At 36.6% G+C, this 25,999-nt stretch overlaps 1 protein-coding gene across 1 annotated transcript in view; it reads left to right on the top strand.

The window, feature by feature from the left end:
- The window catches only part of LOC114665743 (kynurenine 3-monooxygenase), a 64,510-nt gene extending 38,773 nt beyond the window's left edge, over window positions 1–25,737 (top strand). Inside the window, exons 10-15 of the mRNA XM_028820361.2 lie at window positions 1,813–1,960; window positions 13,321–13,378; window positions 14,664–14,746; window positions 16,274–16,375; window positions 18,591–18,650; window positions 21,767–25,737. Coding sequence (XP_028676194.2) covers window positions 1,813–1,960; window positions 13,321–13,378; window positions 14,664–14,746; window positions 16,274–16,375; window positions 18,591–18,650; window positions 21,767–21,919 — 604 coding nt within the window. The 3' untranslated portion in view covers window positions 21,920–25,737. The remainder of the gene's footprint in view (window positions 1–1,812; window positions 1,961–13,320; window positions 13,379–14,663; window positions 14,747–16,273; window positions 16,376–18,590; window positions 18,651–21,766) is intronic.
- Window positions 25,738–25,999: the final 262 nt, after the last annotated feature.

Below are 25,999 nucleotides of genomic sequence, written 5' to 3'. Positions count from 1 at the left end.
CTCTGCTTATCCTTATGGACAGCTAATGTACTCCTCAAATGAAAATACTGCAATTGCAGATCTTACTGGTATACTTATTGGGAAATTACATGATGCACGCATGTACGTGGTGTAAATTATTTACACATGTGCAAAGCGGACAGGGAAGAACCATAAAGTGTGAGGTAGAGTGCACTTACAGTCTGTATGTGTGAAAGTTCTGTTCATGTGTAATTCAAATCGGGCGAGTAGTGCAGATCAGAAGACAAAGGTAGTGACCTCCCTGTTCAACATGGCTACTACAGCTCTGTGATGTCACACTGGCCTAACAAAGCATCATGGGGAGCTGGGAAAAAATGTTTGCCTAAACAGGCCCCACAGTGAATTTTAAATGAAAAATTCAGCAAACAAGGCAACCGCCAAACCTAGGATATTAGGAAATTCACTTTGGAAAAGTCTATTGTGAATTTCACCAATCAACACTACTATAGAACAACAGCAAACAGTATAAAATGTCCAGTTGCATGCTGACAACATTCAAAACACATTGCTTTTTTGTTAAAATATCCATCCATCCATCCATCCATTTTCCAACCCGCTGAATCCGAACACAGGGTCACGGGGGTCTGCTGGAGCCAATCCCAGCCAACACAGGGCACAAGGCAGGAACCAATCCCGGGCAGGGTGCCAACCCACCGCAGTTGTTAAAATATTATTAAATTAATTCAAATGCCTGTTCCTGTGTGAATGGGTGTCAGGTGCATGCAGTACAATACTTTTCCGAAAGCATTTATTTAACAGTATTTTACCATAAAAGGCATGCATTTTACATGTTGTGAGCTTGCAACTGGTTGACTTGACATGCGGACTACAATGACACAAGTAATGTGACTTTTTTCTGAACGTTTTTATATTGTTTGCTGCTTTCCTGTGTCAGTCACCATTGGCTCCCATTCTATCAGAAACTTTGTTGTGTTCATTCTCCATGAAAACATTTTGTCTTTGGGATTACTACAAATCATCTGGAATAAATAATATATTAAAAAATATCAATTTTGGGTGAAGTATTCCTTTAAATGAGGAGATCACATATTGGTAAAGGTAAGATGTGGGGATCGTACTTGTGGCCTCCCTTTCGCCAGAGATTTGATTGCATGAACTCTATATAATTCAGCTTATTTATTTCAAACTATTATTTAATAAACTCCTTTTAAAGTTAATTTGCAGCCTCTTCATTCTTCTGCCTGAGAAGAATATTCCAAGTGATGCAAACTAATTTTTGAAACCTATTCACTTTCAACATATGAACACCCAGTAAGCCAGGCCTAATGGTCTTTCTAAAAATCAGATTCAAATTCTCCTTCTTCACCAACTAATAGAGTGAGCATTAATGTCAGAGACTATAAAGAGAAGTCATCAGTCAGAAATGCTAAAATGGTTAAATGGTATGCAGCGAATAAGCATTTAAAGAGCACTAATTGAGGATGGCCTTAATGAAGGGCTGCCATATACCGAATCATTTTTTAATCATCTCTGTTAAGGTTAATTTACTTTTCTGTAATTTTAAATAGTAAAAAACATTTTACCATTGTGCTGTGATAAGATTAGGATTCTTCTATTTAAGAAAAACAATATGGTGAGCGAGTAGTGTTGCATATCACAGTAATATGACCATTAGGTTAGAGTGTTCCATCTGACATTACCCCAAATGGGACTAATGAGGGCTACCAGTTTGGCAGATGAGAATCTGTGAGTGACTGAAAGTTGGTCATTATGAGACTGCATGCACTTGAATACCTCTCTAAAATTTCTGATTGTCTCATGTTTTAACAGAAATGCTTTAAAAAAGGATTTCTTTCGCTTACCCGCACAAGCAATGGTATCAGTGAAGTGCTCTCCATATCACATTGGAAGTCACTGTGTGCTGATGGGAGATGCAGCACATGCTGTCGTTCCTTTTTATGGGCAAGGAATGAATGCAGTAAGTCATAACATCATATACTGGATTGTTTCTCAATGTCATAAATGGTCTACAGTGGCCTCAGAGGGTCATTATAAATGTGTTAGAAGCGTGCTAAATTATTTCTTGTCTGATTACCTTAAAGTGTGCAAATGATAGGCATTTTTGGTTCTGGGTATGGAATTTAGAAAAATGAGTAAATATCAAAAAAAAAAAATAACAATGTGAAAAATATGATAGATATAGTCAACAAAAGTTACATGTTGAGTACTCTTTAGAGATCACTTTATCTTAACACATTTATTAATGAAAATGGACATCGCATGAATGAGATTTCATATTTTATTTAAATTGACAGCAGCAGCAGAGGAATGTGTATAAAAATACAGAATTTTATGGAACATTGTGTTATTTAGTAAGTCTAATTTAGTCATATATTAATAACTCTAGGTGTGTGAGTGAGTGTGGTTATGAAAGGTCTTTTCAGCACTGGTTCCCATGTTGTACGTGATAATCCCAAGGTTCTAGTTGTGGCTTTGTGAAACCTTTTAATGGAGAAAGCAGGTGTAAATATTAGATGGACAGATAAACAAGATGGAGACCATTCCTCCATATATTTACTTTGCTGATTTAAAGCCTAATTTTAGAACATTAGAAACATTGTGACGAAAATAGTGCAAGAAGCTCATCCATGCTGTTCATCTAGATCAGTCTTTCTCAAAGTGGGCGATAACGCCCCCTTGTGGGCGCTGGAGGCCTACAGGGGGGCGTTAAAGGGCCCAGAGAAAATTGGGGGGTGTTGAAGCGGTTTAGGGGGGCGATGGCTGATTTGTGTTTTTTTTCTAATATTTTAAAATTGTAAACTAAAATCAAAACCTACCTACTGTACTACATCGATTATTTTGTTCTTATTCCTGTCCTATTTGATTGTATAAATGTAAATAATTTATCATGGCTTTCGTAGGTAGCCCATGAGCAATCAAGTTTTAACAAGTTTTTATTAAACAACGCGATTTGTGCAATCCTGTATCAAGCGGCTGGATCATCGATACTTGTTCTAACTGATTCCGGTCATTTTTATCGAAAATCAAAAATCTAGAAAATAAAAAATATCAAATTAAAAAATGTCGAAATTTTCGTATAAATAAAAAATTAATCTTAGCCCTAGCCTTAACCCCTAAACCAATTTTTTATTTATACTAAAATTTCGGCATTTTTTAATTCGATATTTTTTATTTTCTAGATTTTTTATTTTCGATAAAAATGACGGTTACCGTTCTAACTTGCTCAGTACGAATTCCATCGAATGAGGTAAACGAGTTTGTGCATGTTTGTCTTATTCCTGTCGGAGCGTGCTGTATTTTAATCCTATATAAGAGTACGTAATACTTCTTTTATTTTCATTAGCGTTTCTGTGCGCAATCGTTAGAAAGTTTTTTAAGCTCAATACTTTACTCACGTATTTGTAATGACAAAACCATGTCGGAAGCAAAAAAGAAGAGACGGCAATACAGTGTGGAATATATTAAATACGGATTTGTTGAAAATCCCACAAATCCATCTTCGCCTATGTGCCTTCTTTGTCAAAAAACATTTTCGAATGAAGCGATGAAGCTTTCTAGGCTACAAGATCATTTGAATAAAATGCATCCAGATAAGAAAAAAAAAATGTGGCCTATTTTGAAGACCTGGAAAAGAAGTACATAGCTCAGCCAACTGTATCAAAACTTTTTTCAGCGGCTTCTAAGCAAGACGATGACGGACTTCGAGCCTCGTACAATATCTCTTTGTTAATTGCTCAAACAGGCAAACCACACACTATTGGAGAAGAGTTAATTTTACCGGCAATAAAAGAAGTAATAACTACTGTGCTCCATAAACCAGCGGCAGATATTATTCGAAAAATTCCTTTGAGCAATAGTTCTGTGCAAAGACGAATTGATGAAATGGCTGAAAATATTGAAGACTCATTGTGCAATCATCTGAAGACTAGTCAATTCTCAATTCAGTTGGATGAGTCCACTTTACCAACTAACGAAGCACTATTGTTGTCATACATGAGAAAATATGTCAAGAACTATTATTTGCTAGAAATTTAGAGACAGATACAACCGGAGAAACCATATTTAATACACTGGAAAAGTTTTGTGATGAGAAAGAAATTCCCTTGAAGAATATTATATCAGCTGCTACGGATGGCGCTCCGGCTATGACAGGGCGTCACAAAGGCTTCATAGCGTACTTAAAAAATAAAATTCCAGATGTGCTCGCTGTTCATTGCGTCATTCATCGACAACATTTGGTTGCGAGAAATTTGAGTGAACGGCTGTTTCAATCACTGCAACATGTCATCAAAGCAATCGATAAAATCCGAAAGAGCTCTTTAAATGACAGATTATTTAATCAGCTTTGTGTTGTTAATGATGAAGATTTCAACCGATTGCTGTTTTACACAGAAGTGTGTTGGCTATCAAGAGATACTTGTCTGACTCGATTTTATAATCTGTTTGACTCTGTGATAGAGTTCTTGGAAAACAAAGACACAGAATTGTGCAACAACCTCATCACATCAAAGAATGATATTACGTACTTGACAGACCTGTATAAATTGTTTAATGATATCAATCTCCAACTTCAAGGTGATGACTTGAACTTGATTAAAACAAAAAATATCGTTGCTGCTATCGTAGCCAAACTGCTCTTACACAAGAAAAACATCGGCAGACGTGAGTTTCACAATTTCCCTAATTTATCAGCAGTACCCTTCATCAACAATGACTTGCTTGTTTACTGCCAACATTTGGAGAACCTCCACAGTGATTTCAAAGAATGGTTCCAGGACATTTTAAAATTGGAAATACCGGACTGGGTGTTGGATCCTTTTTCAAATGTCAACACAGCAGGATCATTCCAGCTTGAGGAAGAACTTATAGAACTGACAACGAACGAGGAAATAAAAGTCAAATTCAAAAATGGCTACCAAGAATTTTGGCTACAAAAGCCAATCCCACAATTGTACCCTGGATTGTGGTCGATTGTTCAACGATTTTTGGTAGCATTCCCATCGTCATATTTGTGTGAACGTGGATTTAGTGCTGTGGCAACACTGCTAACTAAAAAGAGGAATCGTTTGCATGTTACCGAACGCGGTGACTTACGGCTGTTTTTGAGTAAATTCGAACCTGATATTAACAGACTTGTTAAAAATCATCAGATTCATCCTTCACATTAGATAAGTTTTAAAATTTTAATTGAAATGTTTGTTTTAATTTGAATAAAAGTCTTTTTAAATATTATAAAGTTGCGTTTTTATTGCTCCCGTTAGTTAGAAAGTCTCATTTAAAATGTAAGTTTGAACTCAGAAACAGGATAAGACACATATGGCACGCTATAATTAAAGTAATGATTGCGTTTGTGATTTTTAAGATGTGGTAAAGTTAAAAATTTTGGGGGGCGCCAAAAAATAATTGATTCTCAAAGTGGGCGGTAGACAAAATAAGTTTGAGAACCTCTGATCTAGATTGTCCGAAATAACATCAACCTCAACAACAAGTTGAAATTTGAAGGTCCCTAAAATTGTACTCTCCACCACACTACTTGGTAATGTATTCATGCATCCATGATTCTTTGCATGAAGAAACACTTTCTTAGATTTGTGCGAAATCTGCCCTTAGGAAGTTTCCAACTATATCCTTGTGTTCTTGTTGCAGAATTTATTTTAAAGTAACTTGGATCCTCTGTGCTAATTCCTTTAATAATTTGAAACAATTCAGTCATGTCCCCTCTTGAACTCTGTTTGGTTAAATTGGTAAAGGTTCAACGTCTTCAATCTGTCTTCATAGCTTATACCTTTCCGTCATGGAATCAGCCTAGTTGCTCCCCTCTGGACGTTCCCTAACGCTAGTCTGTCTTTTGACCTCCATTGCAAAATGAAATCCAAAACTCCACACAGTGCTCCAGGTGAGCCCTCAGTAGTGCATTATAAAAGTTTAAGCATAACCTCCCTAGCCTTGTACTCCACACATCGCGATATATAACCTAACATCCTGTTGGCCTTCTTGATCACTTCTGTACACTATCTTTCCCAATTACTCTGTATCATTGTTTGTCCCAATATCTCTTTCAGACCTTTTTTACAAAGCATCAGGACATTTGCTTCAACTTTGTGACTCTGTAGTCATTACATATTTCTAATTTTCTTACAAAGTACTCCAACTGTTGCATCCTGCGTGTACCACCATTTAATTTCCAGTTGTATCATCAAGTCTATGAGCATGATATAACTCATCACACCCTTAGAATGCGTACTTTTTTCTGATTCAAGAGTCATAGTATTGAAAGACACAAGTTTATTCTAAAGAATTACCCAGGGCAGGGGACCCTGAATGATGAAAGACTCTCGCTTCTTTTAGAATTTACTGCTTTGGTGTGATTACCTCTGACTACTCACTGACTGTTGTGAGCTGCGCTCCTTGTTGGCTTTGTCATTGTCATTCTACATGAACATATGCACTGGGGCCTGATGCAAGATGCTGTGTGAATAATGCACACCAAGTGATAATCAGCTACCAGGTAGAACGTATGTAGTATCTAATTGACAGAGAGATGCCATACATACATAGTTACAGACACAGTAAAACTCGCATAAAGGAACTGATTTTTCATTTTGCTTTTTTTGCCACACAAGCAGTGTCTACATTTGGCTCAACAGCATCCTCTACAGACCACAACTAATGTATGTCGTACTGATTGATAAGGAGATGGCAGACACAATCACTTACCTTCTCAGTACAGCTGTCATGTAAAGGAATAGATGATTGTCATCTGAAAAGATCAAGTCGTAGCCGTGTATTTTAAAGCAATGCCCAAACCCTGGATGGAGTTTGCAAAGAGAAACTGAAATTTAAATTAAGTTCACAAAGAGAAACTGAACTTTAAAATCAATTGTGAATTTCCACAGCTCATTCATTTCACCAAGAGAAGCTTTTTTTGTTTGGTTGAATGAGTTTTGTCATAGTGTTAGTGGACGCATGCCACTTCTGTACTAACGGATATTCTTAACAGTCAGAGAAGTTTTTAAGAGAAAAAAATTACAGAAATGTTTAGTGGGTTCTTGAATTTTTTAGTGTGCAATATAATATGCTGATACATCCACCTGATGTTCTGGGATGCCTCATCAGTGATGTACCCTGGCTTCATTGTGTCGGGTCTGCCAACATCAGACACCCTCGTCCAGGCAACCCAGCCAGGGCTGATCAGGTCCCAACTTGTGACCGAGTGGCGTTCGTCCACTGATCACACCTCTTTAACCAAAGCCACGTTTCTGTAGCCTCTCTGATAGTTTGAATGGCTTTCCTCTTTGCAACCCCAGTGATGCTGAGCAGTGTGTAGTGTGGGGTGAAAAGCCTCCAAAGCCTCTACATCCTACTTCCACTATTTGGCAGTAAGATCGCCAACTCTGCGTGGTACTTAGCAAGCTTCCTCCATGCGGTCTTTCCAAGGCACTGTCAAATTTGTCAAGAACAGTTGTTTTGAAGCCTCTGACAGAATGACTAGGTCAGGCAGCAGTGATGTTGTTGCTTTGATGGCCATAAATTTGAGTTGTTTGCACAGTCTTCTGCGGTAATGAGTAGACCTGATGATGTTCAGGGCTGTGGATGGGGCTGCTGTCCTGTTTTCATGAAGGCAAGATATACACAATTGCAGACTTTAGGTGTGACAAATTTTTGACACATTGCACTGTATTCTAAAAGAATAGAGGACAAGAAGGTACATTAACAATTGGGGTCTCAGGTGGGATTTTCCTGTTTATTTGTTGAATACCAAAGTCAATGAAAAAAGTAATATACAGGTCATTTTCACCACTGGTGTGTCTCCCATTTGTTTTACTAGATATCCTAACAAGAGGTTTATTTAAGTACCCAGGCAAAGAGACGTAGTCAAAGGCAAGGGGAGTCAAAAACTGAGTAGTCAAATAAAGTGATACCAAAGCAAGAATGTAAGACAAAACCATCATTGAAAAATGCAGGCGAATGTTCAAAACCCAGAGATTCTTAGAATGAATTACAAAAGTCCAAGGCAAAATCTATCAGCGTAGATGTGGAAGTGACCTTTCCAAGCGACTTTAAACCACAATGAGTAATTGGTCAGAGGTCACACCTTCAGAAGACATACCCATAGACACAAAACAGCAGCCATAGCAACTTACACACAGTACTGTCCAACTCCTATCTGTGGACGTGTTACTACGGTGTTTAGATAAGCAAAATACTGCGTAATACCCATATGCTGTTATCAACTGCTATTTGTTCCAATGGACCAAGCACAAGAAAGGTTTTCCATATTGGTTTTCTGAATGTTTTACTGGAACAAAGTTAACTTGGGTGTCGTCATTCGCAGATCCGACATCGAACTACTGAGATAAATGGAATGCAACATTAAGTACAAAATCCCCAGCCAAGATGTCAGTAATCAGTACAAATAAACAGAATAAAAACAAAAGTTAAATCATAAACACAAAAACTAGAGGCAGATCAGAGTGCAAGATATACCAAACGAATAAGGGGAACATAAAAGAATTATAAATTAGAAGTTCATAATAATAATAATAATACATTTTATTTATATAGCTCCTTTCCCATGCTCAAGGCACTTCACAGAGTTTAAGAAAGAACAGCACGATATATACTGTATATAGCATTGTACTAAACCAGATAAATAAATAAAGAAGAGTAAGACAGTAAATTCAGAGAAAAGCCTAACAGACAACATAATTGATGGTCTAGCACACACACACACACACACACACACACACACACACACACACACACACACACACACACACACACACACACACACACACAAGTTACAAGAGCATCTTGATATAGAGGTAAACAGAGAGGGGTAATAAAGTCAGGTAGAGCTAAAAGCCTTCCTGAACAGATGAGTTTTGAGTTGTTTTTTAAAAGAATTCATGGAGTCAGCTGACCTGATTAATTTCGGTAGGTCATTCCAGAGTCTGGGCGCTATACAGCTGAAGGCCCTGTCATCCATGGAGTGTAGATTAGTGTGAGGTACAACAAGATTACCAGAATCGGAGGACCTTAGTGGGCGGACAGGCACATAGTGATGGAGAAGTAACACTAATGTTATGGCCCTTCAAATGAAGTTGACTTCCTTTTAATGTGGGTGTTCTGTCAAGTGGAAAAAATTAGGAAGGAAGAGTCTTAGGCAAACCAAAGGCATGGTCAATAAACATACAAGGGTTCAAATATACTGCTATAGGTGGTGATGGCTGGTTTTTAAATGGGAAATGAAACACAGTCAGTAAAAAACAAGCAAGGGCCCAAATCAGAATGTTACAAATTATTCCTTTTATTTTTAAACAAGTAGTTGTGCATCAAATTTTATGATTCTACATTTGTTTTGGGGTTTTTTAGAGTCCCTGATTTTATTTCCGGTATTTATTTTTTGATATTTCAGTCTGTTTTAATTTACAAATTAATTTTTGGCCGATCTCGCTCACCAGTTTGTTTTGACTATATTCACTGCAAATTTGGATATACGTTCTTAGGACATGTGACTTTTTATGAGTGTGTCCTCAGAGGTCATGACCAGAGTATTATGACACAATAGAGTAAAAGGCCTTCTGGGGCCATCCTCTCCTATTTGAGTTGTGGATAAACTCTATTCAGTTGTTTACTAAAAAAACTTTGTTCTTCATTCTGTGCTTTCGACCTTTCACTTTTATTCTTGACTTAGAAGTTTACTTTGTTTTTGATGCACAATTGTCTTTGATCTCCGGGTTTGGAACCATTTCTGCTTGTACGTTCCTCTCCTGGTTACTCCAAATCTTGTCTGCCCTGCAGACATATAATAGGAAGTCAAAATACACTGTCAATAAATCCAAACAAGATCTTAAATCAAAGTCAAAAGATTAAGCTAAAGTTGTTGCGCCGGGAAACGCTGACCAATATGAATTACACACCATCTTTTGAGGGAGTTTATCCACAGTCTTGCATACCAGGATGTGAACTGTGCTGACCTTTAAACTGTTGCCCCAGTAAGTCACAGATTGTGACCACCGAAACCACACTCCTTAACAATGAGTTACTGTATCATAACAGCAAACCCGCAAAATGGTGTCATCTGTAGAAAACTTAATGGTGTCAGGAGAAATAAAAAAATTATGTATCTATTTTAGATACATTTTTAACAGAATACTAAACTGAGATTTAGAATCTGGCGAAATTCAAAACCCAAAACAATGAAGGAAGAAAAAAATAGCAAAAAGCTTGAAAATCAAATTAAGTCCACATTATAACAAAAGCCAGAAGTTGAACCTCCCCAAAGTACCAAACTAAAATGTTAATCAAAAATTGAAGGGAGAATAGCAGGCCATAGCACTTACAAATTTAAATCACAAACTACTAAAACTGCAACAATTTGTTTTTATTCTCCAGAAAGTTGGACAAGATTGTAGCATACTGCTATTTTAAATAGTATACTGATCGTGACCTCACCGGTTGTTGCTTCTGGTGACCACGCAGTAGTAATTACATAACAGTAATTAGTTACATAACAACAAAGTATCATGATGACTGCACCCAAAATAAAATGCAAAACTGTGGCAAAGAGATGATATAAACACAATAAAAAAGTCTTTCTGCAATAAAACATGCTATAAGTAAAAACTATGAGTGAAAATTAGACCTGAAAGGCTAAAAACACTAAAAATGGTGACAAGAATCATGTCAGAAGGGAAGAAATAGGATGAGAATAAGACGCAACGTAAATGTTCGTCTTCTTGGACTTTGCTACCTACTGTAAGGTTAAAATTGGAAAGCAGGTCAAACTCACTGTACAACATCATTTCTCTTCCCAATTTTAACCTTAGAGTAGGTAGCAAAGTCCAAGAAGACGAACATTTACGTTGCGTCTGTGCATCCAAGAAATCAGTCCCCATTAGAGACTTATCCAAGCCCACTTATGTCAGACAGCATCCAAAGGGGAAATTAGGGTCAGCTGTTTAGAGTGAACCATACCTTGCACTGAATTCTGCAAGAATGATCTCATTCAGTTCGTTCTAAAACCCCAAAAAATCATAAAGTTCAAACAGGAAGTGAGGAAAGGAAGTTTTTCCTTTTTCCCAGGATGGACCAGAGCCTAATGACAGTAATAACACCTGGTTGTGGTGATTGCTGTAAAAGATGGAGTAACCACTTACTTAGTCTTATCTTCTATTCAGATGGAATAAGATATGGCTGTAAAGTCATTGGTGCCACACAATGTTAATAATTTACCATGAATCCTTACAATATAAGATATGTGTGAAAAAAAGTTACACAGGTAGGCAAGCTTTCTACAGTTATGCCAAAACAGCCGCACACATTGTAGCTACATAACTATTGCTCTTTTCCATAAGCTCTAAAATCCCGGGGAAATGCTATTTTCACAAAAAGACAGAATTTTGCTGAGATTTCAGTTCATATGGGATTAGTTTAAATTGTGTTTATTTTATATGGACTCTTTATAGAAGGTATAAGCCTTTTCAATTTTTTAATAAGAGGTGAAATGCCCAGTTCCTAAAAACATACCGACATGTTAAAGCACGTTGCCACACCCACCACATAAACAAACCACCTCAGGATCCCAAATGAAGACCCAAGCGCAGCCATGCAGCGAGTAACACCTCAGCACCACATTAGTTCAAATGGAATGGAACCAGTATGAGGTTTTTCACAGTGACAATCCTGCCACTAACCCTCTATAGCTAGAATGTTATTTGTGCCAAATGTAATTTCACAAACCATGCAATTCAGCTGAAAGACAGAGACCGCCAGGGAGATTGACAAATGACAGCTGGAAGTCAGGTTAGGGAGATTGGCAGAAAACATATGAAAGAACAATCAGGTTATTTTAAAAGGTGCTGATGGCTGCTTGACCAATATGGTTAAAAAAACCCAGAGTCTATGAAGGTATTGATAACCAGCCACTTCTTCTGGTAGTCACCTATATCTGACATAAATTCTATGAATATGTAATTATGTGAGTGTTTATAATGACAAGGATCCAGCATGACATCAGAAGCATCTGACTATACCACCAACATTCCTCGTTGATGAATGGGACATCTGTGTGCCAGTATTCTCCTACTTGGCTGTGATGTCCCTTTGCTTCTCTCCGGCCTGAATATGTATGTATACAGGATTATGCATTATTTTCTGGGACTGAATATTATCTTTTAAAACAAGTTAAATACATATCTCTTTTTGTATGATTTTTCTCTCTTGTAATTATTTTCCGCCATGAGTACAAAAGAGATGGCATTGGTTCTAGTCAATTCTGCATCAAGAAACATATCCCAGAGGAGAAAGAGCACCCTCTGTTGGATACCCCCTCAAGTTTTCCCTGCAAGTTGGAGGAGCTGCCTTCAGGGTCTCATGTAGGTTAATATCATATCCAGGACAGAGCATTTGCAGGTTAAGGGTCTTGCTCAAGGGCCCAACAGAGTGGGACGACTTCTGGAATTTATGAGATTCAAACCGGCAAACTTCCAATTGCTGGCACAGATACCTAGCTTCAGAGCCACCACTCTGCCATGAGCAATTTGGATGGGACTAAAATTAAAGAGAGCCTCTGGTAATAATTACTTTACTCCATCTCCTGGTATAAAAGTATTCCCACCCAAATATGGCTTAAGAGGTTAATTTATTTTTATGAGTTTTGAGTTTCCTCTCACCTTTTTTAATAAATTAAATTGAATTAAATAACAATTACACATTTGTGTTACTTTGTCACTTCTATGTAATTTATGGATGAAGATCTAACATTCTTTGTGAAAAATAAAAATATACAATCAGACAGAAAAACACATCTTGTACAGTATGGCACCAACTTACTTGTGAGTTTTGTTCTTGTTGACTGTTATGAAAATCTCCCAAAAATGGATATCCAATGTTATCTGAAGAAATGGCCAAAAATGGACTGTGCAAGTTTTAGAAATTTATTTTTCATGAGAGATACATGAAACAATCTACTAAATAAATGGAGGTGTTATCAGAATTACGCTGGCTCATTCCTAATTGAAGCTTATTGAAAAATGATTTATACTCAAATGCACTTTTTATCCAACAACAAATCTTGTTAATGTCAAATTCTATGGGGCAATGATTTTTTGCTACAGAAATCTTTAGCTTTAAGCTAAAAAACTGTAACTCTGTTGTTCAAGCTTCCAGAATGTTAATTTATTATCTGTATTAATGTTCTAGATAGAAAAGACAATGAAGGGCAAACTTACCTCAGTGATATCAAGTCGTGGCTATAGTACGGGTTTTTATAACTCCATTTGAAATATTGATTTGTTGTTCATTTTTACTTAGGGCTTTGAAGATTGTCTTGTTTTTGATGAATTGCTTGAAAATTATAACTGCGACTTGAGTAAGTATATACCCTATTATTTATATAGTAAGTATTCATAATTTGGAAAACAAAATGAAATGCTGCCTCAGATTTTGGTTCATTAGTTTAAGTGCTGGTGTTCAGGGCAGGAGAGATTCTTCTTTACAACCAATTGCTTGTGGGATGAGTTCCAAATGCAGGGACCCTGAATGGAATAAATAGGCTTAAAAATTGATGCTTTAATAGACAGACATGTTTAAACAGCAATCTACAATGCTGTCATTGCATACATCAACATTTTGGCTAAATCTGAATGAATCAATATTTCTGTATTTAGTTTTCTTTAATGCAGTAATAGACTTGTACAATATAGATTTCAAAACTTAAATCAAGATTATAGGACCACTTTAGGTCCACTTTTGCTGAGTTTGCTTTAAAAATCACGTTTGGCAATCAATGTGTTTTTCCTTGCATGCGTTAAACATTTGGCAAAAAATATATATATGCCTGTTATAAATTTTTAATCATATAATTTCCAGAAAAAGCTGCATTAATGCAGTACACTGTAACTCTGCCTGTTTCCTTAACTTGCACAACTGAAAACATCTTTGAAAAATATCATGTTGATGTCATTAGATTTAGGTCTCATTGTAAAGTTTTAGTGAAAAAAGGAAACAAAGATAATTGTCACTTATAATCTAATCTGTAAATGCTTATAATTTAAATACACATGCATTGTCATCATATAAGAAGATGATAACATAAACGCTTTGATGAGAACAGATCATTTATCCCACCATAGCTCTTTAATCTCTATGCATCGAACATTTGCAAAATATCAGTAAGCATGATTTGGAGGTCCCCTAAGTAGTGACATCAGCTACTGTATTATGACACTATTTTCTGTTTATCTACAGTATGCTTTTCTGGAAGAATCAATGGAAGGCTAAAATATGCTTTTCTAATGTTACTGCATAGGCCATAACAACCTATCCCTATTTTTTGTTGGAATTAGTTCTCTTGATCACTTAAAATGATGGTTGAGTTGTAGTAAATGAAATTTTCAATTTCTCCTTTAAGTTAGGAGTTAAGTAGTTACATCCCGGTAAGAATTACCATATGTCCTCCTCTGATGATATGCATAATTAGAGTCAAGTACTCTCAAGATGGTGTATTTTTTGCTCTAATTTATCTGTAATGTAAAGGTTGCAGGTTAAATAAATGCCTGGGAAGGTTAAGCAAGTTTGGAAAAATGATGAGGATGATGCATTAGAAAATGGAAAAGGAGTGTGCTATACTAACATGTTATTTTGTTTCCACTTAGGTATTTGTCTTCAAGAATTTTCCCGACTTAGAGTACCAGATGATCATGCAATATCTGACCTGGCAATGTATAACTACATAGAGGTAAAACTGTGCAATAAATTGGCATGTGTTTGCATGAAGTAATAAATAGGGGAGGTGATGGAAAAGGCACATAACCCATTCTACTGTCTGATAATCCATGCAAGTCATGGGATATTGTAAAATAGTCACTGTGATCCACAGTCGTAAGTTATTAAGAGATTTGACAAATGACAGGAGACCATTCAGTCCATCAAGCTTGTTTGTTTACTTAATAGCTACACTTTCCGAGTATCTCATCCAGATACATCTTCAAGTTTCTCAAGGTTTCAGCTTCAGCTAGGTGTCTTGGTAGTTTGTTAAAGATTCCTAAAATTCACTGAGTAAAGAGGTGCTTCCTGGCTTCAGTCCTAATTTAAAGACATTAGAGACAATAAAGACAATAATTATAACATCTGTGTTTTTTACAAGTGCAACAAATATTAATTATGGAACATATTATTCTCTTACATCCTAGTCTTACTTAAACAAAATGCTTCCCATTTTTCTTAAGCCAAAAAAGCAACAATATGTCTTCTCAGATAAATCAGAGATGTCAGGGTTTATCCATCAGTGTTCCACAGTGATTCTTTGGACATGTGTGAAACATTTTCAGCGGTTTCACATTCTGTCAAAAGTGTTTTCATCTCTGAAATTGGAGGATAATTCCAATTTTATACAATTAATAATTTTGCATTTCATTACTATTTTGTTTTGATTCTATTTGCTTTCATTTTTCCAGAATGCCTGTTCAGCTACTAATATTATTCTTTTTAGTTTTTAATAAAAATAATTGTCCCATTTCTGTTGTGTTTTTTTTTTTTTTTAATGGGGTCACTATGTTGAGTTGCCACCATTGCAATGTTACGGTGTCAGTTGCTACAGAAATCCCATCTCTGAAAAAGACCATAATTAACACAAGCAACACAATGATACAAACAGCAGTGCGTCAGGCACATCATTATCCGAGTTTGCAGATATCCTCAAAACACAATCTTGTGATGCACGTGTGTGTTTTATTCTTGCACTTTAGATTCCTTGGTTTCGGATGCTTTACGTTATCTCATTAATATGATTCTATTATAATCTCCAGTATGTATAAATATCTTGTACTTGTTGTATTATTCAGAACTTTTATGTATCTCTTATGGAGCTCTGAAGTACAGAGAATCTGAATCTGAGGTCTGCTTTTTTGTTTTCTTGCCTTTGCCTGTAACTTTTTTGCCTGTGTCTCAGAATGTTTCAGTTTTTGAATACTTTTGTATTCATGTTGATATATTAACGATAAAACTAAAACTAAATGGGAAGATTTTTGCTTCAGATATTGGCTGTGTTTCAGTCTTTCATAGACCAGATTACCAGTACTAAGCCTTGCTAAGCAGACATGGCACTGTAAAAGTTCTAGATGCAATTTTTATGTCTTTGATACTTTTTTTTATTAATTTATGTTGGTATTTTTTCTGTGCATGGTAACGCAGTTAGATAGTAAGAAATGTTTATTTAAAATGTATGGGAAAAATAACAATGTTTTCTATTTAATCATTAATGTAGATGCGTGCCCATGTTAACTCCAAGTGGTTCATCTTCCGAAAGTATCTTGACATGACGCTTCACTACATCATACCCAACACTATAATTCCTTTGTACACAATGGTAAGTTGTGTTATATCTAGAAAAAAAATTAAGTTTTACATTCTTACAGGTATTAAGTAGATAAAAGAAAAACATGATTAGTTCCAAAGGGTTTAATTTAATGACTAGGAAATGTATTTTTCTGACTTGTATGTTTATGGATCTATTTAGTGACACAGTGATTAGAGCTGCTGCATCACAGGTCTGGCATCCTAGTTTCAAATCTCACACCAACACTCTTAAATAGAGCAGTTCTTGAGTGGCACTTTACTGTTCTGTGTGGTTCCTTAGCAATAATAAATAATAATAATAATAATAATAACAGATTTTAATAAATGCTCCCCATTGCACCCAAAATTTGCAGTACAAAGCATAAACAAAAATAGATAAAATACATAAAAAGGTACCAGTAAAGGTTAACAACACAGGATTTTACAAAGGATTTAGTAAACACATAAGGTTTAAGCCTAATTTTAAAAACTGGTAGTAACCTGACTTCTCCTAGCTTCTGAGGAATTACACTCCACAAAGTTGGACCTGAAACACAGGAAGCTCCATCACCCATTGCACTCCTCCTAGTCCTGGGAATGGAAAGCAGAGGACCTATTTGAGATGATCAGAGTTGGCAGGCAGGTACATACAAATGTAGGAGGTCATTGAGATAAGATCGAGCTTTATCATTTAATGTTTGGCAAGTTGATAGAAGTATTTTGTAGTGAATATGAGATTCAATTCCCTTAACGTTGGTGTACTATGTTCCCAGGGTTTGGTGTAAGTGAGAATCCTAGTAGCAGAGTTCTGAACGTACTGCAGTTTGTTATGAACAGATTTTGGAAGACCATACAATAAGGCATCACAGTAGTCTAGCCTAGATGTAATAAAAACATGGTATAAACATACAGCTTCTGCCAACGTCAAAGATGGTAGAAGTCGGGCTAAATTCCTTAAATGATAAAATGAAATTTTTACTAAGTTATTAACACGTGGAACAATTCACCAAGAGGAATCAGATGTATCACACACATATCTAACTATAATAGAAGCCTGAAGAGGGATGTCTTAACCTAATAGTGCAAACTGATCCATCTTAGCCAACTGAGATGCATTCACAATCAATAGTATCTCAGTGTTGTCAGTATTTAATTTTAAAAAATTGGATGTCAGCCATAACTTGAAATCAATTATACAAGCAATAAAAGCAGGAGATGCAGTAATAGTCCAGGCCACGTGAATGAATTATTTGACATAAAGGAAGCTGACCAATATTAAATAGTAGAGACCCTAAAACCGAGCCTTGTGGGACATCCTCAGTAACAGGTGCCACAGGAAATTTACGAGGCCCCAGTATAACAAACTGCTGCCTGTCCAATAAACAAGACCTAAACCGATATATAGAACAGTGCCATTAATACACAGGAGTGACTGCAAATGTTCAAGCAGTATTATATGACAGACCATGTCGAAAGCAGCATTGAAGTCTGAAAAAAAACAAGTAATCTGAAAAAAAAAACAAGTATGCCCATAGTCCCCAAATCAGCAGATCATTAGCCACCTTTACCAGAACTGTCACTGTGCTGGGACCAGAGTGAAATCCAGACTGGAGTGGAGAGGTTCCGTGTAGAATCATTGATTGCCAAAGAACCTTTTAATTGTTAAATTGGTTCTTTGGGCTGTGAAAAGGTTCCTAATATTTGAACAAAACAAAAATCCTCATTGTACAGTAGGTTGTGTAGCAACCTGAACTTAGTCTGTGTTATTGTATGCAGCCAGAGTGCTTTTAAAATAATGACCCATTAGTATTTCACCAATCTGTTATCATCTATTCATGGTTATTTACTGTATGCAGCCAGGTATAGATCTAAATAAAAAAGGGATTCTTTCTGGAACCTTCAGGTGGATGGTTATTTTGGAAACAAACCAAAAACTGGTTCCCCTATGGCATCACTCTGAAGAAACCGCGTTGGCACCTTTATTTTGAAGAGTGTAGTTGTTGTCTGTGTGGAGATTGCCTGTCTGTGTGAACTTTTTTTTTGTCTTTGTACTCCCATTGTTCCAAGGATGTGCAGTTTAGGTTAATTGGTCCTGTGAGTGTGTGGGCCTCAAGCAGGACTGGCTCTTCATCCAGTTTCGGTTCCCGCCTTGCATTTGATGCTGCCAGGCTTTTAGAATGCTGAATTGGATTTCATTTGCTTGAGAATGTTTTTTATATTTCCCTTTTTTTTCTTACATATTGCAGGTTACATTTTCAAGAATCCGCTACCATGAGGCAGTGAAAAGGTGGAAATGGCAAAATAAGGTAAATATATGCATGTCAGTTTAGACATGAGCAGTGGTTCTTGGTCATGGCACTAGCTCTCCCCTGTGAGTTACTTCTTTCATTTAGTGCAGGATATTGGTAACTTGGAGCATATCCTGTGTGGAACTGGGCGCAATGATTGAGTCAACTTAATAAAAATAAGACATTCATTCAACTGGGCACACCCAGTTACTCATGCCAGGCCAGTTTAGTAGTGTCATTCAGCCTAAATCCATGCCATGGATGGTGCAGAAAAATCAGAGTCCCTTTGGGGAAAGCCTAGTCTTGCAGAGCCAGGTGTATAATACATATGTCTGGAGACAACAATGAGTGAATTTTGAGAGAATTGAGACAGCTTGATGAGTATCACATTTCTAAACCAGTCCAACACCTCATGAAGGCAGTGCTCAAAGTATTGGAGGTGATTTTGAACTGCAAAGGTCAATGGTGCTCTTGTTAATCTGGTTCAACAGAGGGCAAGCTTTTGATTATGATGAGCTGTCTACAGCCGAAAACTCTTCGAAAAAGACCCCATCCACCTTAACAAAACGATAAGTGTCTGTGAGTCCATTCAGTAGCTATGTCTCTGTCATTCCAACAGATGACGCATCACAAACATTAACATTGCTTTTACGAATCCATTACCAAATGGTATATAACATCGAAATATGCTTTACTACAAATGTTTGTGTTTCATGATCTGTTGGAATTACAAATGCAATGCATTTTATCACTACATGCTTTTCAAAATACATCCCAATAAATGGTGCACTGCAAATGTTGACGCTGAGGTCTACGTTGATTATTTAGATTTCAACCCATCTTAGATGGGTAGCACAGTTATTTATATGTATAAATGTATTTTGCATGTGTGGTGGGTACACTACATGTGTTAAAAATAAACATAACCTGTTTCAAGGTAAACATTTTCCTGTAAAATCAGAGTATACATTGGCATTTGAGGAGAGGCAAAAATGAATGATACATTGTTGCTGTTGTTGACAGTTACGACTGTAGTGTTGGATGTAAGGTTCAGGTATTAGAAGTTATGCTCATGAAAGTATGAATTGTGAGATATGCATTTGAAGTAAACGGTGAGTCACACTACATCAAGCGGAGGCGAAAAGAACTAACAATAAGAGAGTTTATAGCGTAGAGCCAAAGGATATGCAAATTTCGGTTTGTGAAAGCACTAGAATCAATAAAATTGCACAAAACCAGCATAGCATCCATTTTCTGAATACATGTCCAAATCAATAACTAAAGTAAGGTTACTGTCTAATTGGAAATGCAAACATGCAATGCCAGAATATAGCCACCTCATTTAGCACGTAGTATATCCATCGACCACAATGCTTATCCAAACTCTATTTGTTGTTGTTATGCCATGTAATGGTATGGTAGCAGTCAGAACCACTTCTCAAACACGTGGGGCCAAGCAGCTGCAGTAGTCTACGTGTGTTTGTGTGTCTGTTTCTTCAGTCGCTGCGCTCATTACAATAAAACACATTAATCATCAAGCCTCAGATACCTTGTGCTGCTGAAGTCTGGAATTGACCACAGCAATTTTAGCTTTCCATTTTCTCTCAGTGTGAAAACATCTCTTCAGTTTCTTTTTCTCTCTCTGTCTTTCCATAGTTATTTTATGCATTTGTTTAATACAGAAATGGGACACTGCAACCCCAGCCATTTGAAGTTCACGGATTGGTGGAAACTAGGGGCAGTTTTTTTTTTCTCTGTGGGTGGAGTCTTTTCAGTGGTGGACTTCCCCATTACTCACTCAATTCACAGTTGTCTCCAGACTGGTATTATCATTCAAGAATTATGCCTGGCCCTGTGACACTAGAGAAAGTTTTATTATTTTTTGCTGTTAGGATCTCACCTTCATTTTTCTAGTTATGCTTTGGTGGAAAGAAGTGCAAATACTGCACCAGGGTGAACTTACAGAGGTGTGTTATTCCATCTACTATATTTGTGGTCATATGAAAGAGGGCAATTAAAATATTTATGAAAAAGAGGATTCTTATAAGAACTTAATGTAATCTTAAATGTAAAACAAACAGACCTTCCTAGTATTTCTTTTGTCATGTTTTTATGAACCTGGTTGGAAATCCACCTCTTCTTCTGGGTGGCAGTTTTAGGCAATGTTTCAAACCAGCTTATAGCATTCTTAAGAATACAGTATTTCACAATCATGTAATGTTATTTTGTAATCTGCTTAATCCAGTCATTATATATAACTAGCTGTCTAAGCCCATGCTGTAAAATGCCCAGGGTCCTAGAAACTATTGAAATCATCAGAAGAAGATGTCAGGTAATTGAAAGGTTTGTTTTGTCGGTGTGCTCTCCTCGCTTCTGTATTAGCGGCTAAGCGAGTGTCTCTTTCTTCGGCGGTTTTGTTTTGCCAATGTGCTTGCTTCGCTTGTGTATTAGCAACGGGAGGAAAAGTAAAAGGGAAACCGTTTTGTCGATGTGTTTGCCTCACTTCTGTATTAGCAGCTAAGCGAGTTTTCTGTTTCCTTGGCGGTAGAGCCCTTACCCCGACTCCACCTCTCACTTCTGAGCCGGACAGACAGACACACACACTTCCACATATAGACGTTTATATACTGTATCAGAATCACATAAAGGCATTAGGCAGCATCTTATATAACATTGGAAATTACCTTATTTTAATAATAACAACAATAATAATAATAATAATAATAAAGTGTAAAAACATCCAAGGAAGTGAATATTTTAATAGGTACTGTATGCCTGTATTATGTTGATGGCAGATATGTCTAAAAGCCATACTTACTATATTAAAGACAGGATTTTACAACGAAAGAAGCATTCATTAAAAATTAATTCACTATATATATTTATAATTGCTGATGAAAGGACATACAAATAAAATGCATCATTTCTTTAGTGTGAGCCTATGTATAATAAATGAATTGTTCAGGGTCACACATGTTTGTAGAGATGTAATCTTTACAGTCTAGCTAATCATCCTGTGTACATGCACATATTTATTTACTGTACCCTGTGGGACATGCCAGTAGTGTTTCACTTTGTGTCTACAGTTTGCATTTTCTCTAGTCCATTAATTCTGCTTTTTTTTTAATTTATAGGTCATTAATAGAGGATTAGTACTTTTTGGATTATCTTCAGGACTTGGAGTGGCATACTTGCTATCAAAGCATCCTCCCACAAGAATGAATATTTATCTAGACAGACTCCAGGACTTGACGGTGTTAAAGAAACTGCTGACGTCTTGGCATTAGCTTGAACAGAGGCCCTCCTCGTCTTCCTCCTCCTCCTCCTTATTATACTTCTGTCAAGTGTCTCCACCAGGCTTCACACAGGAGCAGCAGCAGCTACATGTTTTCATTCTAGCTGAGCCCTCAACCAGATATGTTTAACTCATACCTTCTTTTGTCTTTTCTACACTTAAAGATGGCTGACGGTATCTTGTTTCTCAAAGACGTTTGGCAAAGACATGTATCATTTTGCCTTTTATTTTCATGGAGTACATAAGAAGCATGTTCTTCTTTATGTCTTTTTACAAGTGTGGAGATTCATAAGCAGCAATCTGTATCTTCTTATGCTCTTTGATAACTGGCTGCCTCTGGTTAATTAATAAGATAGAATTAAATCAACAAACCCCAATTAGATTTTCATAGGGTATGTATCCAGTCTTGTGTTTAATTACTCATGAAATCTAAAGCGATACACATGTTTGTGAACGATTGCATAGAAACATGGAAATGAGAGATCTAGTTAACATCCCCCTAAAAGAAATAGCTTCTTACTGATACTGAGGTTGGAATGAATATCTTCAGGTGCTGGTGGAATCCAGGAGCTAAGTTTACTCTTTACAGAAGGCTTTTAAGTTGGACAAAATCCAGAAAGATGTCACCTTAAGTGTTTATCAGCTGATCGTTTGAAGGAAAGGCACTGTTATTTTTTATGACACCTTGATGGGACATCCTAAAACAATACATTTTAATCCTAAATGATAATTAAAAATTCAACTTCAGAGTAAATCGTATTTGTCGTATTTTGAATACTACAATCAAAAATGATTAAAAAATTAAGTTTTTAGTAATAGCTAAGAAAAAAAACGAATCTCATATTATTATGGAGAATGGAGATAGCAGTGTTTCTGATAGAATGACCAATACTGGACAAGAGCAAAAAGTATGAAAAAGTGTTCATGAAAAAGCTCATAATACTTGTGTTGTATAATCCACCTGTCAGGTCATCCAGTTGTATGGTCACAATATGCAAAATACACCATTTTCTGCTAATATATTGTTAAATAAATATTTCCGGAAAATTAAAGCAGTCCACAAACAAAAAACATGTTAACACCGTGACCAGCATAAAGGCAGGCGAAACAGTGCAACATTTTGAGGTAACCCTGTAGTACTAAGGTGTCGTACCGTGTTAGCCATTATGAATGTAGCGAGGAGTGAAGCAAAATGACACCTTTTATTAGCTAACTAAAAAGATTACAACATGCAAGCTTTCGAGGCAACTCAGGCCCCTTCTTCAGGCAAGATGTAATCAAGTTGTAACCCTGTTTATTTCAGAACTCAAAAGAAAAATGATAGCAAAAATAGTCCTGAAAGTAAAATAACTCGGGATCAAAAGAACAGAAATAGCAGACAATTAATGTCCAACAAGCTCAAATAACAGTCGTCTGAGCTCCTCTCTCTTCCATGGACCTCTCACAAAAGACGTCACCTTTCCAGGGCTCCGCTTTTTATGTCCCCGATACCAGAAGGGGCGGGACTTCAGTTGGACTTTACTACCAAGCTTGGTTGCCTTCACTGGGCATGTTTTCTGGGCTGTGGACAAAGAAGTGGAGGCTGTTAGCTACAGCGCCCCCTCTTGCCCGGGGAATGGTGCTGCTTACCTTGGCTGATCTTGTCAGGGAGCCCTCTGGTGTGCATGCGTGACAACATGAGGTAATAATTTTAAATTGAAGACCCGCCCCTGCCTCTCATTCATTGGTCAAGAGTCCCGTCTTCAGCTTAAATACTCATTCCGGTGTGAATTGTATTTTCTGTATGTGCGCTACTCTGACTTTCCAAAAGTACTTATTTAGTAATATTTTTACAAAACAAATCATGCAGTTTGCATGTTTTGAGCAGATGACTGGATACACTGGTCAACAAGCATTTTGCTACTGAGATTCTTTACCTGTACTTTAACAAATTTCACTTGCTGACTCCAAATCTGAAAACCGTTTTCGACCAGCACGTCCCGTTTTTTAGTTATGGTGTTACAGGTCTTAGACAACTAGGGTGACCGGACAGTAAAGGCGATGCATTTCAGCATTTAAGAAATAAGTTTGGTTTCAAGAAAAGTGAAGCCAAAATTAAGGAAAGTGTTTTTGTTGGCCCTGAAATCCATGAACTGATGCTTGATGATGAGTTCAAAAAGAAACTGAAGCCCACTGAATCAGCACCCTCATTCGTGCAGGTTGTCCAGAATTTTCTTGACAAGCACAGAGCAGAGAATTATACTGAGCTTGTGGAGGATATGCTGAAAGTATATTAGCTTACGGGAGCCAGAATGTCACTGAAGACGCATTTTTTTACATTCTCATCTCGACTTTTTTCCACCAAATCTAAGCGATGTCAGAGATGAGCATGGGGAAAGATTTCATCAAGATATAAAGGTGATGAAAAACTGATATCGGGGAAATTCACTCCGAGCATGATGGGTGACTACTGTAGGTTCTTGCAAAGAGAGACAGATATGCAGTACAAGCGCAAAAGCAAGTGCCTTAAACATTTTTTGGCACACTGACGTCGCTTTTTTATATTGAGGTAAACTGATATAAATATACTTTTACGTGTCTCTGGTATCGTCTTCTGGTTTGTTTTCAGAATAAACACATCAAAACAATTTTGGTGGGACAAAGTCCAAACTCCAGATATCGTGTTGATATACTGTATTATATTGATATTCAGAAGTGTCAAAACATCAATGATGTGCATCTCAAAAACCTGACGTGCTAGCTTCATTCCGATTTCATATATGAAATCAGTGTAAAAAACTTAATAAAGAGCTGCTCTGAATTGTCCATGTTTGGTCACCATAGACTCCCATTATATATAAAACTTGGTTATCTCTGTTCTCCATTAAAACATGAGATTATTTTTTTGTAATCTGCCATCACTACTAGCCACATGTGGTAAGTAAAATATTTTAAAAATATATCATTTTTGGGAAAAGTGTGAATTTGAGAAACCGGAGTCTATTCTGAAAACAAAGGGTAAAAGTCAAAACGAATGAATATGAGTTTGGATTCTGGTCTGTGTTCATACACTAACCCACACTGGGCCAATTTGATTAATAAATCCACAAACTCACTACAATCACTGAAGACAGGAATCAAAGTTAAGCAAACTCATTCAAATTGCACAGACAAACAACATCTGCCAAGGCCTGAGCTAACATCCCGGTGCTGTAAGGCCAAGCAAGTAAAAAAAACAAACTTGTGAGACATTTTGACTTGATGTGTGGATTACACAACATGAATTTATTTTGGTTCTTCAATCCTGAGGCAAATTTTAAATGGCAAATTCTTTCTCCTGTTCCCAATCACGATTTCCACACAAATCCAATCATTGTCCACACATTTGATTTTCTGAGCTCTACTGCCTTGTTTCTCAAGTAGTCAAAGTAGGCTCAAGTTTCTCATCAATCTGAAAAGCACAAGATGGACATTTTAAAAATCTCTGATGATTTATCGGACTGCAAAATTAGCTTTTTTCCATTCAGTATTTCTTAGCATGACTTGGTCTTGCGTCCCCTGTGACCCTGCTCAGGATTAGGTGGGCTTTGAAAGTGGTATGATATGTTTGAGTTACCCCGTCTTCAAACCCTTCACCACAATAATTGTTCACAATGAATGAATGGATTCTTCTGATTCTGTTTTAGTAAAAATCAATCATCTGAATTCAACTTGTAATGTATTGTTTTTTGTTTGTTGTTTTCCAAAAATGTTATGCAAAGCTGCAAAGAGTGGAACTGCAGACTAATTGAATAAAATTCCTTTTCTCCTTTTGAAAATATGAATGAAATATATTTGTGTGTCAAGTGATCATTTGGCATTTTATGTATCATTCTGTCGCCATCTAGTGGAAGATGGACATGAGTTCAGTTGTTTCTGTTTTTTTATGACTCTCTCAGAAAAGATTACATTCAATAATCCAAAAATGTCTGAACTCATTAAACGTTACTTGTAAAAAAGTTTATTTTAAGACCTCTCTGCTTTTCTGCTTCATGATGTTTTATGTTCAATATGACTATATGTCCCAAATGGCTTAGATCATCTCTCTTCCCTT

The sequence above is a fragment of the Erpetoichthys calabaricus genome, chromosome 15 (assembly GCF_900747795.2).
Source record: "Erpetoichthys calabaricus chromosome 15, fErpCal1.3, whole genome shotgun sequence".
In the NCBI taxonomy this organism is placed as follows: Eukaryota; Metazoa; Chordata; class Cladistia; order Polypteriformes; family Polypteridae; genus Erpetoichthys; species Erpetoichthys calabaricus.
The sequence above is the reverse complement of the archived record's forward strand: the minus strand, read 5'-3'. Positions and strand labels throughout refer to the sequence as shown.